This window comes from Lucilia sericata, unplaced genomic scaffold (assembly GCF_015586225.1).
Source record: "Lucilia sericata isolate MDLA Ls3-8-SP2 unplaced genomic scaffold, ASM1558622v1 Contig000294F_arrow, whole genome shotgun sequence".
NCBI lineage: Eukaryota > Metazoa > Arthropoda > Insecta > Diptera > Calliphoridae > Lucilia > Lucilia sericata.
This window is the reverse complement of record NW_023994319.1, coordinates 149,794-172,033: the sequence shown is the minus strand read 5'-3', so window position 1 is coordinate 172,033 and position 22,240 is coordinate 149,794. Positions and strand designations below refer to the sequence as shown.

General features: G+C 33.0%; 1 protein-coding gene across 1 annotated transcript in view; it reads right to left on the bottom strand.

The window, feature by feature from the left end:
* LOC119603332 (protein Wnt-5) overlaps positions 1 to 22,240 on the bottom strand; it is a 117,184-nt gene that overhangs the window by 28,786 nt on the left and 66,158 nt on the right. Inside the window, 1 exon segment of the mRNA XM_037955336.1 lies at positions 4,824 to 5,541. Within this exon segment, the coding sequence (XP_037811264.1) occupies positions 4,824 to 5,541 (718 nt within the window).

Sequence of the window (22,240 nt, the reverse complement as noted above, 5' to 3'; positions counted from 1 at the left end):
AGACTATAGACTAGACTATAGACTAGACTATAGACTAGACTATAGACTAGACTATAGACTAGACTATAGACTAGACTATACTAGACTATAGACTAGACTATAGACTAGACTATAGACTAGACTATAGACTAGACTATAGACTAGAATATAGACTAGAATATAGACTAGACTATAGACTAGACTATAGACTAGACTATAGACTAGACTATAGACTAGACTATAGACTAGACTATAGACTAGACTATAGACTAGACTATAGACTAGACTATAGACTAGACTATAGACTAGACTAAGACTAGACTATAGACTAGATTATAGACTAAACTATAGACTAGACTATAGACTATACTATAGACTAGACTATAGACTAGACTATAGACTAGACTATAGACTAGACTATAGACTAGACTATAGACTAGACTATAGACTAGACTATAGACTAGACTATAGACTAGACTATAGACTAGGCTATAGACTAGACTATAGACTAGACTATAGACTAGACTATAGACTAGACTATAGACTAGACTATAGACTAGACTATAGACTAGACTATAGACTAGACTATAGACTAGACTATAGACTAGACTATAGACTAGACTATAGACTAGACTATAGACTAGACTATAGACTAGACTATAGACTAGACTATAGACTAGACTATAGACTAGACTATAGACTAGACTATAGACTAGACTATAGACTAGACTATAGACTAGACTATAGACTAGACTATAGACTAGACTATAGACTAGACTATAGACTAGACTATAGACTAGACTATAGACTAGACTATAGACTAGACTATAGACTAGACTATAGACTAGACTATAGACTAGACTATAGACTAGACTATAGACTAGACTATAGACTAGACTATAGACTAGACTAGACTATAGACTAGACTAGACTAGACTATAGACTAGACTATAGACTAGACTATAGACCAGACTATAGACTAGACTATAGACTAGACTATAGACTAGACTATAGACCAGACTATAGACTAGACTATAGACTAGACTATAGACTAGACTATAGACTAGACTAGCTAGACTATAGACTAGACTATAGGCTAGACTATAGACTAGACTATAGACTAGACTATAGACTAGACTATAGACTAGACTATAGACTAGACTATAGAATAGACTATAGACTAGACTATAGACTAGACTATAGACTAGACTATAGACTAGACTATAGACTAGACTATAGACTAGACTAGACTATAGACTAGACTAGACTATAGACTAGACTATAGACTAGACTATAGACTAGACTATAGACTAGACTATAGACTAGAAGACTAGACTATAGACTAGACTATAGACTAGACTATAGACTAGACTATAGACTAGACTATAGACTAGACTATAGACTAGACTATAGACTAGACTATAGACTAGACTATAGACTAGACTATAGACTAGACTATAGACTAGACTATAGACTAGACTATAGACTAGGACTATAGATAGACTATAGACTAGACTATAGACTAGACTATAGACTAGACTATAGACTAGACTATAGACTAGACTATAGAATAGACTATAGACTAGACTATAGACTAGACTATAGAATAGACTATAGACTAGACTATAGACTAGACTATAGAATAGACTATAGGACTAGACTATAGACTAGACTATAGAATAGACTATAGACTAGACTATAGACTAGACTATAGACTAGACTATAGACTAGACTATAGACTAGACTATAGACTAGACTATAGACTAGACTATAGACTAGACTAGATAGACTATAGACTAGACTAGACTAGACTATAGACTAGACTATAGACTAGACTATAGACTAGACTATAGACTAGACTATAGACTAGACTATAGACTAGACTATAGACTAGACTATAGACTAGACTATAGACTAGACTATAGACTAGACTATAGACTAGACTATAGACTAGACTATAGACTAGACTATAGACTAGACTATAGACTAGACTATAGACTAGACTATAGACTAGACTATAGACTAGACTATAGACTAGACTATAGACTAGACTATAGACTAGACTATAGACTAGACTATAGACTAGACTATAGACTAGACTATAGGACTAGACTTATAGACTAGACTATAGACTAGACTATAGACTAGACTATAGACTAGACTTAGACTAGACTATAGACTAGACTATAGACTAGACTATAGACTAGACTATAGACTAGACTATAGACTAGACTATAGACTAGACCTATAGACTAGACTATAGACTAGACTATAGACTAGACTATAGACTAGACTATAGACTAGACTATAGACTAGACTATAGACTAGACTATAGACTAGACTATAGACTAGACTTTAGACTAGACTATAGACTAGACTATAGACTAGACTATAGACTAGACTATAGACTAGACTATAGACTAGACTATAGACTAGACTATAGACTAGACTATAGACTAGACTATAGAGTAGACTATAGACTAGACTATAGACTAGACTATAGACTAGACTATAGACTAGACTATAGACTAGACTATAGACTAGACTATAGACTAGACTATAGACTAGACTATAGACTAGACTATAGACTAGACTATAGACTAGACTATAGACTAGACTATAAACCAGACTATATACTATACTATATACTAGACTATAGAATAGACTACATACAAGACTATAGGCTAGACTATAGACTAGACTACAGACTAGAATACAGATTACACTATAGACTAGATCATAGTACAGACTAGACCACAAACTGGACTATAGACTAGAATATAGACTAGACTATAGACTAGACTATAGACTAGACTATAGACTAGACTATAGACTAGACTATAGACTAGACTATAGACTAGACTATAGACTAGACTATAGACTAGACTATAGACTAGACTATAGACTAGACTATAGACTAGACAAGAAATTTTCACCGTTATATGCATGACAAGATGCATAACATTTAAAAAATCCTTTGTTCCTTAATATTAATATGAAGTCATACGAATCTGTACCAATGCAAAAACAATTGCGTACTGTAATCATCAAAAGTAAGTCATTATCATTGATTTAGACATGAATCTCTTATAAATTTAAAAAACTTAAACATTTTTTTTTAATTTAATTTTTAACTAAAACTTTTTACATAATTTACTAAGGTGTACGTTTACTTTTGACACTCATTGTTTGTCGTATATAATTGCGAAAAAAAAATCCTTACAACTTTCTTGATTGTTTTTCACGTTATGTGAAAACTTTATTTTTTATCAAAGCTTTAAATTAAAAAACGTTTAATAACTTTTCCTCTTGCATTGTATGTATGTTATTGCTGTCGAACAGGAAAAACTATTTTATATTTTTCTCCGGTTGTCCTGGTAATGAAATGAAAAGTTTTTGATATTTCCTTATATCGTGGTTAAATGTTATTGTGATGTGAAAGGCAATTATGTGAATGTCATGATTATTTGTACCTTGTTCGGTTTAACATCGTGGAAATGGAGAGGGGTATCTTTATAGTTAGAAAATTTAAATAAGAATTTGAGAAAATATTTTAAATTGTTTACAAATTTCATCTGGCCACATATAATTTTCTTTAAGAAACACCATTTGACCGATCATGATTGTTGTAGTGTCGATTTTGTATAACTATAAGACCATATTGACAAGTCGGTCTATCAGTCTGTCCGTATAATTTATCCATCTGTATTGCTTTATTCATTCTCGAAAGCCTGTCTGATAAAATGATTGAAAATTTGGATTGAGAAGATAGCTGGGGTCTTCAGAAAACTGATTTCAACAGACACACAGATGGACGGACAAACAGATAGATAAATGCAGAAGATAGCTGGGGTCTTCAGAAAACTGATTTCAACAGACAGACAGGCACACAGACGGGCAAACAGATAGACAGACTGACAGACAGACAGACAGACAGACAGACAGACAGACAGACAAACAGACAGACGGACAGACAGATGGACATGGCTTAATCGACTCCTCCATCTATACAGGTTCAGAATATAGATACATTATTGGAATATTCAAGGAATGTGAGATCAAAAGCAAACAGTTTTAATGACTACCACATACTGTCAGCATTACTTTTAAGTACTTTAATAATGACTTACATATAATCATATAAGTAAGTACTTATTTTGAGTTTTATCATTTTGATTTCTAAGTCATTACTTTTTAATGTAAGTTTTTGCGGAGATTTAAACACTCCTAATTGTTATCTGTTTAAAACAACGCTAAAAGCTATTAAAATTTTGAATTTAAATTTCATTTATAAACAACGAAATATTCGTAAATTCCCTCTATAGCTATAAAATAATATAAATACCCTGATTTAATGTGATTCAGTTGGAAAAATTACTACACGAATATGTTTAGAATTTAACAAAATTCTCTACCTTTAAGCCATCAAACATTTAAAATTTAAATTTATAACATTAATAAAAGAAAACAAACACAGAGCGGAGAAAGCGACTGTTAGAAACCAATTGCAAATAACTACATTCTAATGCAAATAGAAATATTTATTGGTTTGCCACTAATACCCCCACGGCAAATAAACACCCACTCACAGACATATACACACACACACACATGCTTACAGTTAAAAGGATATACAAAACAACATTAAAGCACAACAACAGGAACAATACAAAAAAAGTATAAAAACTCTAATATAAAGAGTAAATAAAATTACTCTAAACAGAGAAAATAAAATGAACATAAAACGCACACAATTGAAAAACGTTAATAAGGTTAGAATGAAGAAGGAGTCCTGTTTTGTACAGTTCCGTGTGTATATTATTTACTAATACTTAAAGTTTTACCTGTAATTCAAGCATTTCCTTTTCCTGTAATTTCGAATTGAGTATTTCCTTTGTTATACGTTCTTGTAATTCTAATAAATCTTCTGGTTTAATGCGAACTCCACCACCGCTATCCTCTTCGGATGATTCCTCCTGTCGAGGAGGTGCCACTGAAGATGAACGTGTTATTGATGGCAATTGCTGTTGCTGCTGTTGTTGTTTGATTTGTTGGGCTGATGAGGAAGAAGAGTGTGTCATATCGTTGCCGTTTAAATCTGGTGTCATGTCAATTTTATTAGGACCATTACTAATGTTACTGTTGGTATTTCTCGTTCCCGAAACTGTTAGTGTTGTTGTTGTTGCATTTGTGCTGACATTTTTATTGGAATTTTCAAAAGATTTAAAGTCACTTGACTTAACTACAGCTGAGGCTAAAGATGATGATGGTGATGACAATGTTCCGTTGCTAGTTTTATGATCATTGTTGGAATTTTGATTTTGTTGTTGTTGTTGCTGCTGTTGTTTAGTTGTTGTCACGGTTTCATTCTTTTGTGAAGAGGTCATAGAAACTGAAGCATCATCTGCCAACATTTGCTGCTGTAAAAGCTGTTGCTGCTGCTGCTGCTGTTGTCGCCTTTGTTGTAAACGTTGTTGTCTGCCACGTTTTTCTGGATTGCCAGCACCACGTGTGCCACGTCTAGTTTCCTTTTCTCGTATGTCAATAAAATCTGTAGCAAATCTAAAAATACACAACAGAAAAAAAGGAGTTAAAAATAAAATTTAAAAAATGTTTTGGTTGCAATTTAGAACACATTTTCACTTAAATGAAATAATTGTCAAAAAACTTGTTATTTCATTTCACTGCTATACTAACAGGTCAAGAATCTTTACATGCTAATATTTATTAGAATACAACATTCTGGAATTAATTATTACCCTGAAACACAGACAGAAATATATTTTTATTTCCGGTTTCAGCTGCCTACTTGTCTTTGCATTTGAAAACTTAAAAACAATTTTCAAATTAGATTAAAATTGTGTTTTTAATTAGATGTAAACTTTATTTGTTCCATTCAGCCCTTATGTTTTCTTTTGAATGTGTGTTGTAGTAACACACGCCTTTTAATAAATCGTTTCTATTTTGCAAAACCCCTGAGGGTTGTTCCTTCTAAAAACCCCAGAATAAATGTATATTAACAATTGCAATTTTGGTTTCATATTTTTTAACCATTGTTGTTGTTATTGTATCATAAATTAAGTAACCAGATTTCTTACACCAAAACACTCACAAACAAACGTAATTACTTAAATAGGCTTAAACATCCCTCAAATGAGGTGTTGGGTTAACGGAAACAGAAGTGTTAAGGTATTAAATGTTGTTGGATTGCACCTTAGACATGAACATGAACTAAACTAGAACAGAATTAGAACTAGAACTGAACTAGAACTGAACTAGAACTGAACTAGAACTGAACTAGAACTGAACTAGAACTGAACTAGAACTGAACTAGAACTGAACTAGAAGTGAACTAGAACTGAACTAGAACTGAACTAGAACTGAACTAGAACTGAACTAGAACTGAACTAGAACAGAACTAGAACAGAACTAGAACAGAACTAGAACAGAACTAGAACAGAACTAGAACAGAACTAGAACAGAACTAGAACAGAACTAGAACAGAACTAGAACAGAACTAGAACAGAACTAGAACAGAACTAGAACAGAACTAGAACAGAACTAGAACAGAACTAGAACAGAACTAGAACAGAACAGAACAGAACTAGAACAGAACTAGAACAGAACTAGAACAGAACTAGAACAGAACTAGAACAGAACTAGAACAGAACTAGAACAGAACTAGAACAGAACTAGAACAGAACTAGAACAGAACTAGAACAGAACTAGAACAGAACTAGAAACAGAACTAGAACAGAACTAGAACAGAACTAGAACAGAACTAGAACAGAACTAGAACAGAACTAGAACAGAACTAGAACAGAACTAGAACAGAACTAGAACAGAACTAGAACAGAACTAGAACAGAACTAGAACAGAACTAGAACAGAACTAGAACAGAACTAGAACAGAACTAGAACAGAACTAGAACAGAACTAGAACAGAACTAGAACAGAACTAGAACAGAACTAGAACAGAACTAGAACAGAACTAGAACAGAACTAGAACAGAACTAGAACAGAACTAGAACAGAACTAGAACAGAACTAGAACAGAACTAGAACAGAACTAGAAACAGAACTAGAACAGAACTAGAACAGAACTAGAACAGAACTAGAACAGAACTAGAACAGAACTAGAACAGAACTAGAACAGAACTAGAACAGAACTAGAACAGAACTAGAACAGAACTAGAACAGAACTAGAACAGAACTAGAACAGAACTAGAACAGAACTAGAACAGAACTAGAACAGAACTAGAACAGAACTAGAACAGAACTAGAACAGAACTAGAACAGAACTAGAACAGAACTAGAACAGAACTAGAAACAGAACTAGAACAGAACTAGAACAGAACTAGAACAGAACTAGAACAGAACTAGAACAGAACTAGAACAGAACTAGAACAGAACTAGAACAGAACTAGAACAGAACTAGAACAGAACTAGAACAGAACTAGAACAGAACTAGAACAGAACTAGAACAGAACTAGAACAGAACTAGAACAGAACTAGAACAGAACTAGAACAGAACTAGAACAGAACTAGAACAGAACTAACAGAACTAGAACAGAACTAGAACAGAACTAGAACAGAACTAGAACAGAACTAGAACAGAACTAGAACAGAACTAGAACAGAACTAGAACAGAACTAGAACAGAACTAGAACAGAACTAGAACAGAACTAGAACAGAACTAGAACAGAACTAGAACAGAACTAGAACAGAACTAGAACAGAACTAGAACAGAACTAGAACAGAACTAGAACAGAACTAGAACAGAACTAGAACAGAACTAGAACAGAACTAGAACAGAACTAGAACAGAACTAGAACAGAACTAGAACAGAACTAGAACAGAACTAGAACAGACTAGAACAGAACTAGAACAGAACTAGAACAGAACTAGAACAGAACTAGAACAGAACTAGAACAGAAACTAGAACAGAAACAGACAGAACTAGAACAGAACTAGAAGCACTAGAACAAACTAGAACAACTAGACACACTAGAACACAACTAGAACACAACTAGAACACAACTAGACACACACCTAGAACAGAACTTGAACAGAACCAGAACAGAACTAGAAACAGAACTAGAACAGAACTAGAACTTAACTAGAACTGAACTAAAACTGAACTAGAACTGAACTAGAAGAATTCACTCTTCTATAACCTTCCATCCACCACAATGTTGATGATAACGACGATGGCCATTCAACTTCCCAACATTAAGGTTTTCAGTGGCAATTGTACATTAGCATTGCGTTTTAAAAAATATAACAACGTGCAACATTCAACTCATTGAACTTAATTGCATTTGTTGCACTTAATAGCTAGAGCTGGCTGGGTGGGTTACTGCTTGCTTGGTTGGTTGACTGCCTGGTAATTGCAACAATGCCCTTAAGGAATCTCATTTGCAAGGCGTTAAGATTTACACTTTGTACATATTTTAAAATTGTTTTCAAACAATTGTTAATCAGAAAAAAATGTCTAACTCAACAGGGTACTTTGCCGTTCGCGAGCAAATATGAATTTTTGTTATGGGGGAGGGTATTGTAAGCGTAAATTACATTAATCAGGGATTAGGTGATGGCATGAGGTGAGGATGTTTGCTATGTTTGCAAAAAAGAGGTGAGTCATTCGTTTTAAAATTTTAATAAATAATATTAATAATTTTTATTTCATTTAAAATTTTGAAATTTAAAAATTTTAAAATTGCTTGTAACTTTGTTAAAACATTAAAATTAGCTATATTTTAATATTTCCAGTTTATCAAGCTAATCTAGCCTATAAAAGCAAATCTCCTTCATCACTAACATCAATATATATATTTTCCCTGTAATTCCTATTACAACTCCCATTACATGCTTTGTTGATAAACTTCAAAAACAAACTTTTCTTTTAAAAATTTTCACAACAACGACTTCCGGCCTTTTTGTCAATTTTTAAATCTTTTAAAATTTTCCCAAATTATAGCCAGCCGTAACCACTTTTAGATAATACTACAAAATCCTCTATAAAACGATTCGTTCTAGATAATTTTCCAACCTTCGAGGCAAACATTTGTAAATTTTATTAGCAAAAAAAGTATACAAAAGGTTGTAATTGAAGTTACCAACATATACTTAATATGACTTGTTAGCCTTATACCAAAAAAAAAAGGAAACATATGTACAAACATGTGTGCGTATGTGTACACAAAAAGGACGATTACTAACACATACATAACATAAATACTTTCAAATATTTGCCAAGGATCAGTGGCAGGATAAAAAACGGCTGGCATTTTTTCCACCATTTATTTGTTTGCTCATTTTTTGTTGTTGTATCATGTCGTAAGTATTTCAATACTGTGTACAATGTTAACAATTTCTATTGTATTTTTTCCTGTTGATGTTTTAAATCTAAAATAAACTTATTTTACGCCTTTTCTCGTTTTTTGTTTCCTATTGTACCGACTTTATGCCATTACTATTATTACTTAGTAGTTTTTTTTTCCTCTCCATTTTACTACAATATAAACATTGGCAGGATAATGTTTGTAAGCAGGATTCTTAACACATTCATACATTTACGCTATAGTTTATTTTCCTTTTCTTTTTTTCAAACATATGTAAGTAAGTATATTTTAGTTAATATTCGTTCTACTGTGTAATGGGGTTTCGTATGAAAATGTTAGTAAAAGTATTATTTTCCTAAAAAAGTAAAACTTTTATTTTATTTTTAGCCTTGAAGGCCTTTAAGGATTTTAAAGTATTATTTGTTTGTTTGAGATAGGAGTTTGTTTGTGAGTGTGTGTGCATGAGTGGTTAAATGTAATTGTTATTATTGTTTGATTGTGTGGTTGTTTCCTTTTGTGTCTGAAGAGTGTTACCATTTTACTGATAGATAAGCTTAAATACTCGTACTGTATTTCTTGGAATATTATTTCTTTTAGTTTATTTACTGCCACATATTGTGGTTATGATGGTTCATTTTTAATTCACTAAACTCCTTGGCTAACGTATTTCCTTCCTTTTATATCTGTAAATAGCATTTTGTACTATTAGGTTACTTATCACTTGTGCTACTTTAGTTTATTGCAACAATGGTGAAAATCATTGAATATAAAAAACGACAGCAACCCATATGCACATAATGGTTTATTCTAAAATAACTAACAAACACATTTGTAAGTCTGCCACATATCTGTAGATTGGAGTTTAACTATAACCCAGCAAAATAAATTACTACTCAAAGGTATGAAGTTGAACAGACTTGAAAAAGAACTAGCAATAAACTAGAACAGAAATAGAACAGAACTAGAACAGAACAACAACAGAACTAGAACAGAACTAGAACAGAACTAGAACAGAACTAGAACAGAACTAGAACAGAACTAGAACAGAACTAGAACAGAACTAGAACAGAACTAGAACAGAACTGGAACAGAACTAGAACAGAACTAGAACAGAACTAGAACAGACTAGAACAGAACTAGAACAGAACTAGAACAGAACTAGAACAGAACTAGAACAGAACTAGAACAGAACTAGAATAGAACTAGAACAGAACTAGAACAGAACTAGAACAGAACTAGAACAGAACTAGAACAGAACTAGAACAGAACTAGAACAGAACTAGAACAGAACTAGAACAGAACTAGAACAGAACTAGAACAGAACAGAACTAGAACAGAACTAGAACAGAACTAGAACAGAACTAGAACAGAACTAGAATAGAACTAGAACAGACAGAACTAGAACAGAACTAGAACAGAACTAGAAACAGAACTAGAACAGAACTAGAACAGAACTAGACAGAACTAGAACAGAACTGGAACAGAACTGGAACAGAACTAGAACTGAACTAGAACAGAACTAGAGCAGAACTAGAACAGAACTAGAACAGAACTAGAACAGAACTAGAATAGAACAGAACTAGAACAGAATTAAACAGAACTAGAACAGAACTAGAACACAACTAGAACACAACTAGAACACAACTAGAACACAACTAGAACTGAACTAGAACAGAACTAGAACACAACTAGAACAGAACTAGAACAGAACTAGAATAGAACTAGAACAGAACTAGAACAGAACTAGAACAGAACTAGAACAGAACTAGAACAGAACTAGAACCAGAACTAGAACAGAACTAGAACAGAACTAGAACAGAACTAGAACAGAACTCGAACAGAACTAGAACAGAACTAGAACAGAACTAGAACAGAACTAGAACAAAACTAGAATAGAACTAGAACAGAACTAGAACAGAACTACAACAGAACTAGAACAGAACTAGAACAGAACTAGAACAGAACTAGAACAGAACTAGAACAGAACTAGAACAGAACTAGAACAGAACTAGAACAGAACTAGAACAGAACTAGAACAGAACTAGAACAGAACTAGAACAGAACTAGAACAGAACTAGAACAGAACTAGAACAGAACTAGAACAGAATTAGAACAGAACTAGAACAGAACTAGAACAGAACTAGAATAGAACTAGAACTAGAACAGAACTAGAACAGAACTAGAACAGAACTAGAACAGAACTAGAACAGAACTAGAACAGAACTAGAACAGAACTAGAACAGAACTAGAACAGAACTAGAACAGAACTAGAATAGAACTAGAACTAGAACAGAACTAGAACAGAACTAGAACAGAACTAGAACAGAACTAGAACACAACTAGAACAGAACTAGAACAGAACTAGAACATAACTAGAACAGAACTAGATATAGAACAGAAAGAACTAGAACAGAACTAGAACAGAACTAGAACAGAACTAGAACAGAACTAGAACAGAACTAGAACAGAACTAGAACAGAACTAGAACAGAACTAGAACAGAACTAGAACAGAACTGGAACAGAACTAGAACAGAACTAGAATTGAACTAGAACAGAACTAGAACACAACTAGAACAGAACTAGAACACAACTAGAACACAACTAGAACAGAACTAGAACAGAACTAGAACAGAACTAGAACAGAACTAGAACAGAACTAGAACAGAACTAGAACAGAACTAGAACAGAACTAGAACAGAACTAGAATAGAACTAGAACAGAACTAGAACAGAACTAGAACAGAACTAGAACAGAACTAGAACAGAACTAGGTCACAACTAGAACACAAGTAGAACACAACTAGAACACAACTAGAACAGAACTAGAACTGAACTAGAACAGAACTAGAGCAGAACTAGAAACTAGAACAGAACTAGAATAGAACTAGAACAGAACTAGAATAGAACTAGAACAGAACTAGAACAGAACTAGAACACAACTAGAACACAACTAGAACACAACTAGAACACAACTAGAACACAACTAGAACACAACTAGAACACAATTAGAACAGAATTTGAACATAACTAGAACAGAAATAGAAAAAAACTAGTACAGAACTAGAGCAGAACTGGAACAAGACGGTTACCCGAGAGCAAAACCTATTTGGATGAATAGTCTTGTCTATTCGCGAATCGATGGAAATTGTTTTTTAAGTTTCCTTTTAATTATGGCTTGTGTTTCTTTTCAGTCTGTTATTAGTTACCAAACTCTTGGGTTCTTGGCGTTGGCTACTTATAAGAGGCCGAAACAAAACAGTTAATCCAGGATTATTCGCGATTTGTTATTCTATATTTCAAATTTTATCATGTAATAAAACTGGTAGAACAGAAATTGTTGGGTTCTTAAATTATCCTACAATCGTGCTTTAAATTCCTATTAGATCTATCTTTTGCACTTGTCTGTGTTTATTTTCAAACTTATTTTAGAACATTTTCTATTTAGCAAAGCTGGTGGTTGTGCTGTGTTATATATGATTTTTTATATTATAAAATTTGAAGGGTGTGATTTGTTTTTGTTTCTTTCCATATCCATATTTGTTTTTCCATGTGGGGTTACTGTGCTATATATGTTTTTTTGAGAATTTTAAGTAGATAAAAAAGTTTTTCTTCTTACTATAACTTCTACTATGACTACTGTCTAAATATACATATTTAAATATATATTTTTATTAGATTTAGTACTCATACAAGTAGTAGTGATTTTGTTAGTAAACTTAGCATAATTTTTATATTTTTTTAGGCTACTAGAGAATTTCTTTTTGTTTCCCTTTTTTTATTTGTTATGATAACAAAATAAATTTTATTTGTAAATAAATAATAATAAAAAAATCCAAACTTTTCTTATTTATTCCTGCGAAGTTTAAACAAATTTCGTTGGAATATCTAGTTTAAAATTTGTTTAGTTTATATATTTTTATGGGTTTATGGCAGGATTTTCAAAATGATAAACTCATAACAGGGTTTATGATAAGTAACAATAGTATTGTAAACTCTAGTAAAAAAATAAGAAATTTGAAATAACAATTGCAAGTTAATAAAACTTTTGAAATAAAAATTATCTAAAGTTGTTGGCAAAAACACATAAATATATTAAATCCTACATACGAAATAAATTCGATTACATATGAACAAAAAAACAGCCGCTGGCTAAAAGTAGAAATATGTATTTTCATTTCCTTTAATAATCTTTTAAATGCAATTGACTTTTAATAAATGCCTTTTTAGTATTTTAACAAAGCCATATATTTTTCCTTTTGATTTTTCTAATAAAGGTTTCTTTGTGTCTTTATCCTGTGTGTCACCGTACAAAGAGTAACTTTTTATAACACAATTACTTTTTCCTTTTATATATGAAAGATGTAAGCAACCATCTGTTTTAATTTCATTATCCTAAAAATGACACACAAGTGGACAATGGCAACGATATAAAATTTATTTGTTGCACAAAACTAACTTTAATCCCTGCATGTCCTTCTAGTTATTACTTTTTGGCTTTGTAATCTTTTAATATTTGGTACTTTGTCAAGTGTATAAAAGAAATAGTTAGTTTGTTTGCTTTCATTCTTTCTACTTTTTTTAGACTGGAAAAGATACTTCCTTGTTGATTCCTTTTTGTGTATATTTTATGACTTTGGTAATTTATCTGTTTATTGTGCAATAAAATTAGTAGTATTCTGAAGTAGTTGTTAAAAATACATACAATTTAATGAAAAAAGTATGGTCGGTCATAATCGCCCATATAAGAACAGAACTAGAACAGAACTAGAACAGAACTAGAACAGAACTAGAACAGAACTAGAACAGTACTAGAACAGAACTAGAACAGAACTAGAACTAAACTAGAACTAGAACAGAACTAGAACAGAACTAGAACAGAACTAGAACAGAACTAGAAACAGAACTAGAACAGAACTAGAACTAAACTAGAACTAGAACAGAACTAGAACAGAACTAGAACAGAACTAGAACAGAACTAGAACAGAACTAGAACAGAACTAGAACAGAACTAGAACAGAACTAGAACTAAACTAGAACTGAACAAGAACTGAACTAGAACTGAACTAGAACTGAACTAGAACTGAACTAGAACAGAACAGAACTAGAACAGAACTAGAACAGAACTAGAACAGAACTAGTACAGAACTAGAACAGAACTAGAACAGAACTAGAACAGAACTAGAACAGTACTAGAACAGAACTAGAACAGAACTAGAACAGAACTAGAACTGAACTAGAACTGAACTAGAACTGAACTAGAACTGAACTAGAACTGAACTAGAACTGAACTAGAACTGAACTAGAACTGAACTAGAACTGAACTAGAACTGAACTAGAACTGAACTAGAACTGAACTAGAACTGAACTAGAACTGAACTAGAACTGAACTAGAACTGAACTAGAACTAGAGCTGAAACTAGAACTGAACTAGAACTGAACTAGAACTGAACTAGAACTGAACAAGAACTGAAACTAGAACTGAACTAGAACTGAACTAGAACTAAACTTGAACTGAACTAGAACTGAACTAGAACTAAACTTGAACTGAACTAGAAACTAGACACTAGAAACTGAACTAGAACTGAACTAGAAACTGAACTAGAACTGAACTAGAACTGAACTAGAACTGAACTAGAACTGAACTAGGAACTGAACTAGAAACGAATAGAAACTGAACTAGAACTGAACTAGAACTGAACTAGAACTGAACTAGAACTGAACTAGAACCTGAACTGGAACTGAACTAGAACTGAACTAGAACTGAACTAGAACTGAACTAGAACTGAACTGAACTGAAACTAGAACTGAACTAGACTGATAGACACTGAACTAGAACTGAACTAGAACAGAATTCGAACAGAACTAGAACAGAACTAGAAGTAGAAACAGAACTAGATGTTAGACAGAACTAGAAGTAGAACAAACTAGAAGTAGAACAGAACTAGAAACAGAACTAGAACAGAACTAGAACAGAACTAGAACAGAACTAAAACATAACTAGAACAGAACTAGAACAGAAACTAGAACAGAACTAGAACAGAACTAGAACAGAACTAGAACAGAACTAGAACAGAACTAGACAGAACTAGAACGACTAGAACAGAACTAGAACGTAACTAGAATAGAACTAGACAGAACTAGAACAGACACTAGAACAGAACTAGAACAAAACTAGAACAGAACTAGAACAGAACTAGAAACAGAACCAGAACAGAACTAGAACAGAACTAGAACAGAACTAGAACAGAACTAGAACAGAACTAGAACAGAACTAGAACAGAACTAGAACAGAACTAGAACAGAACTAGAACAGAACTAGAACAGAACTAGAACAGAACTAGAACAGAACTAGAACAGAACTAGAACAGAACTAGAACAAAACTAGAACAGAACTAGAACAGAACTAGAACAGAACTAGAACAGAACTAGAACAGAACTAGAACAGAACTATAACAGAAGTAGAACAGAACTAGAACAGAACTCGAACAGAACTATAACAGAACTAGAACAGAACTAGAACAGAACTAGAACAGAACTAGAACAGAACTAGAACAGAACTAGAACAGAACTAGAACAGAACTAGAACAGAACTAGAACAGAACTAGAACAGAACTAGAACAGAACTAGAACAGAACTAGAACAGAACTAGAACAGAACTAGAACAGAACTAGAACAGAACTAGAACAGAACTAGAACAGAACTAGAACAGAACTAGAACAGAACTAGAACAGAGCTAGAACAGAGCTAGAACAGAACTAGAACAGAACTAGAACTGAACTAGAACTAACTAGAACTAGAACTGAACTAGAACTGAACTAGAACTGAACTAGAACTGAACTAGAACTGAACTAGAACTGAACTAGAACTGAACTAGAACTGAACTAGAACTGAACTAGAACTGAACTAGAACTGAACTAGAACTGAACTAGAACTGAACTAGAACTGAACTAGAACTGAACTAGAACTGAACTAGAACTGAACTAGAACTGAACTAGAACTGAACTAGAACTGAACTAGAACTGAACTAGAACTGAACTAGAACTGAACTAAAACTGAACTAGAACTGAACTAGAACTGAACTAGAACTGAACTAGAACTGAACTAGAACTGAACTAGAACTGAACTAGAACTGAACTAGAACTGAACTAGAACTGAACTAGAACTGAACTGGAACTGAACTAGAACTGAACTAGAACTGAACTAGAACTGAACTAGAACTGAACTAGAACTGAACTAGAACTGAACTAGAACTGAACTAGAACTGAACTAGAACTGAACTAGAACAGAATTAGAACAGAACTAGAACAGAACTAGAAGTAGAACAGAACTAGAAGTAGAACAGAAATAGAACAGAACTAGAAGTAGAACAGAACTAGAACAGAACTAGAACAGAACTAGAACAGAACTAGAACAGAACTAGAACATAACTAGAACAGAACTAGAACAGAACTAGAACAGAACTAGAACGTAACTAGAATAGAACTAGAACTAGAACAGAACTAGAACAGAACTAGAACAGAACTAGAACAAAACTAGAACAGAACTAGAACAGAACTAGAACAGAACTAGAACAGAACTAGAACAGAACTAGAACAGAACCAGAACAGAACTAGAACAGAACTAGAACAGAACTAGAACAGAACTAGAACAGAACTAGAACAGAACTAGAACAGAACTAGAACAGAACTAGAACAGAACTAGAACAGAACTAGAACAGAACTAGAACAGAACTAGAACAGAACTAGAACAGAACTAGAACAGAACTAGAACAGAACTAGAACAGAACTAGAACAGAACTAGAACAGAACTAGAACAGAACTAGAACAAAACTAGAACAGAACTAGAACAGAACTAGAACAGAACTAGAACAGAACTAGAACAGAACTAGAACAGAACTCGAACAGAACTAGAACAGAACTAGAACAGAACTAGAACAGAACTAGAACAGAACTAGAACAGAACTAGAACAGAACTAGAACAGAACTAGAACAGAACTAGAACAGAACTAGAACAGAACTAGAACAGAACTAGAACAGAACTAGAACAGAACTAGAACAGAACTAGAACAGAACTAGAACAGAGCTGGAACAGAACTAGAACAGAACTAAAACAGAACTAGAACAGAACTAGAACAGAACTAGAACAGAACTAGAACAGAACTAGAACAGAACTGGAACAGAACTAGAACAGTACTAGAACAGAACTAGAACAGAACTAGAACAGAACTAGAACAGAACTAGAACAGAACTAGAACAGAACTAGAACAGAACTAGAACAAAACTAGAACAGAACTAGAGCAGAACTAAAACAGAACTAGAACAGATCTAGAACAGAACTAGAACTGATCTAGGACAGAACTAGAAATGAACTAGAAAATAAAAGCGTTAACAAGGTGAACAACCCACATAAATCGATTGTGCTAAAATAGTGATGTGATCATCAGATCCGCAAGACGGGCGGACATGAGTAATTGATTTCTATATTGAAAGATCGAGGTAAAAACAATATTTTTACGTTTTACAAATCTTAGCACAAATACATCATTACTTTCTTATTACATTGGTGTAAGGTATACAAATGTCATATACAATTGTCTCAAGCAGTAAATTTGCCATGGAGTTTATTTTTATAGACAAGTGTGGTTGTTAAAAAAATATATTTACATAAAAATTTTGATTTAATCAAAGTTAAGTACCTTTGTATCAAACTACCATACTTTAAGCACTAGAAATGTAAAAACCTGGCAAATTTTTTAATTTCATTTTATTAATGTCGCTTAAGAAAAGATCATGATTTTGAAATTTTGCAAAATATCTTAATGCAGTTTTAGAATTTAAACTTTCACATTTTTGTCTCAAACAGGATATAAACATTTAATAACAAGTTGCAAGTTAGTTTTTCTTGTTATTTTTTTCCTGCATCTAGGGGATTTCTTTTCAAACTCAAATAAAACTCACATTTGACAAATAAACAATAAAGTGAAAAAAAATAATATATGTATATAGTTTAATGCTACTTCTTCGTATTCTCAACCATTAAACAAGGAATCACATTTCCTTCCTACAACATCTTCAACAACCAACCAAGCAGCCAACCAAAGCATTGTCACGTTTCTCTGAAACATTATACAATTATGTTCTCCAGCATACCAAATGCCTCTAAACTCCCCAAATGCTTAAAGGATTTTAAAAGGGCTGGTTTGAGTAAGAGGGGCTGGGAAAAACTAAACTAAAATAAAATGAAAAACTTTCACGTTTTCACATGAAACAATTTCTAAAAAGCCACTAGGGAGTACAACAGTTGGTTAAAGTTGATACTGATGATGGTTTTGGAAACGATGGTTGCCAACCAGCCAGTGAGCCTGATTCATCTAGTTGGTTTGTTGTTTTGGGTGGTTTTCAGTTTTCTCGATTTTTTTTTTGTATAGTTTTTGGTTTTTGAATATATAAAATGTTTTATATGTTTTGGGAAACTAAGAAAACTTGTCGTTTTTATTTTTGTACTGTTGTGAACTCTATGAGTGGAAAAAAAAGAATTTTAACAAAATATTTGAAAACTATTTAAAGGTCAGTTTTAATGCAGTTTGCTGGCAACATAAAATATATACAACTTTTTTCTTTGCCAAACAACAATAGAAATTTTGTTGATAACTTTTAATACTCATTTTAATATTAGTCTAATAATGTTGCAGGAAAATATATTGTTTTTTTTTTTTGCAAATATCCAAAATCGCAATCCCAGCAGGAATGTTGCTCTGATTCAGATAATATTGCTGTAGGAAAACTTGATATATTTATTTGATCAGATTCAGGAAAAGTTGATCTGAAATAGAAGCACAGAACTAGAACAGAAATAGAACTAAACTAGAACAGAACTACAACAGAAATAGCACAGAACTAGAACAGAACTAGAACAGAACTAGAACAGAACTAGAACAGAACTAGAACAGAACTAGAACAGAACTAGAACAGAACTAGAACAGAACTAGAACAGAACTAGAACAGAACTAGAACAGAACTAGAACAGAACTAGAACAGAACTAGAACAGAACTAGAACAGAACTAGAACAGAACTAGAACAGAACTAGAACAGAACTAGAACAGAACAGAACTAGAACAGAACTAGAACAGAACTAGAACAGAACTAGAACAGAACTAGAACAGAACTAGAACAGAACTAGAACAGAACTAGAACAGAACTAGAACAGAACAGAACTAGAACATAACCAGAAAAGAACTAGAACAGAATTAGAACAGAACTAGGAAAGAACTAGAACAGAACTAGAACAGAACTAGAACAGAACTAGAACAGAACTAGAACAGAACTAGAACAGAACTAGAACAGAACTAGAACAGAACTAGAACAGAACTAGAACAGAACTAGAACAGAACTAGAACAGAACTTGAACAGAACTTGAACAGAACTAGAACAGAACTAGAACAGAACTTGAACAGAACTTGAACAGAACTTGAACAGAACTAGAACAGAACTTGAACAGAAGTAGAGCAGAACTTGAAAAGAACTAGAACAGAACTAAAACAGAACTAGAATGGAAAAAGAACATAACAAGAACAGAACTAGACCAAAACTAGAACAAAACTAGAACAGAACTAGAACAGAACTAGCACAGAACTAGAACAGAACTAGAACAGAACTAGAACAGAACTAGAACAGAACTAGAACAGAACTGGAACAGAACTATAACAGAACTATAACAGAACTAGAACAGAACTAGAACAGAACTAGAACAGAACTAGAACAGAACTAGAACAGAACTAGAACAGAACTAGAACAGAACTAGAACAGAACTAGAACAGAACTAGAACAGAACTAGAACAGAACTAAACAGAACTAGAACAAAACTAGAACGGAACTAGAACAGAACTAGAATAGAACTAGAACAGAACTAGAACAGAACTAGAACACAACTAGAACACAACTAGAACACAACTAAAACAGAACTAGAACAGAACTAGAATAGAACTAGAACAGAACTAGAACAGAACTAGAACAGAACTAGAACAGAACTAGAACAGAACTAGAACTAGAACAGAACTAGAACAGAACTAGAACAGAACTAGAACAGAACTAGAACAGAACTAGAACAGAACTAGAACAGAACTAGAACTAGAACAGAACTAGAACAGAACTAGAACAGAACTAGAACAGAACTAGAACAGAACTAGAACAGAACTAGAACAGAACTAGAACAGAACTAGAACAGAACTAGAACAGAACTAGAACAGAACTAGAACAGAACTAGAACAGAACTAGAACAGAACTAGAACAGAACTAGAACAGAACTAGAACAGAACTAGAACAGAACTAGAAACAGAACTAGAACAGAACTAGAAACAGAACTAGAACAGAACTAGAACAGAACTAGAACAGAACTAGAACAGAACTAGAACAGAACTAGAACAGAACTAGAACAGAACTAGAACAGAACTAGAACAGAACTAGAACAGAACTAGAACAGAACTAGAACAGAACTAGAACAGAACTAGAACAGAACTAGAACAGAACTAGAACAGAACTAGAACAGAACTAGAACAGAACTAGAACAGAACTAGAACAGAACTAGAACAGAACTAGAACAGAACTAGAACAGAACTAGAACAGAACTAGAACAGAACTAGAACAGAACTAGAACAGAACTAGAACAGAACTAGAACAGAACTAGAACAGAACTAGAACAGAACTAGAACAGAACTAGAACAGAACTAGAACAGAACTAGAACAGAACTAGAACAGAACTAGAACAGAACTAGAACAGAACTAGAACAGAACTAGAACAGAACTAGAACAGAACTAGAACAGAACTAGAACAGAACTAGAACAGAACTAGAACAGAACTAGAACAGAACTAGAACAGAACTAGAACAGAACTAGAACAGAACTAGAACAGAACTAGAACAGAACTAGAACAGAACACAACTAGAACAGAACTAGAACAGAACTAGAACAGAACTAGAACAGAACTAGAACAGAACTAGAACAGAACTAGATCAGAACTAGAACAGAACTAGAACAGAACTAGAACAGAACTAGAAAGAACTAGAACAGAACTAGAACAGAACTAGAATAGAACTAGAAAGAACTAGAACAGAACTAGAACAGAACTAGAACAGAACTAGAACAGAACTAGAACAGAACTAGAACAGAACTAGAACAGAACTAGAACAGAACTAGAACAGAAACTAGAACAGAACTAGAACAGAAACTAGAACAGAAATAGAACAGAACTAGAACAGAACTAGAACAGAACTAGAACAGAACTAGAACAGAATAGAACAGAAATAGAACAGAACTAGAACAGAACTAGAACAGAACTAGAACAGAACTAGAACAGAAATAGAACAGAACTAGAACAGAACTAGAACAGAACTAGAACAGAACTAGAACAGAACTAGAATAGAACAGAACAGAACTAGAACAGAACTAGAACAGAACTAGAACAAAACTAGAACACAACTAGAACAGAAACTAGAACTGAACTAGAGTATAGTAGAAGCTTGATCTGTTTCAAAATAACTTTTCTATGGAGAAAGTTATTGACAACTCTAAATAAACTGCCATAATAATCCTCGTAACTTTTAAATACTTTTGTCTATAGTTCTGGAAAAAAATTGCAATGCAATTAATTTCATTTTATTTACAAACTACAAAATATAAAAATTCAATTAAAGTCAATTTAACCGCAATAATTTTAATAATTCACACCACAAATCTCTAGACAGTATAATAAAAAAAGTGTATATAGCCAAAAACAGTAGACTAGCAAAGGATAGACGGACTGAACTTGACTGACCTGAAATTGCCCTTTGAACAGCAGGCATAATAATTTATAACAGGTTGTAAATATAATTTTACAATTCATTTAATTTAAATGCAAAATATTTATTTATACTCATACATC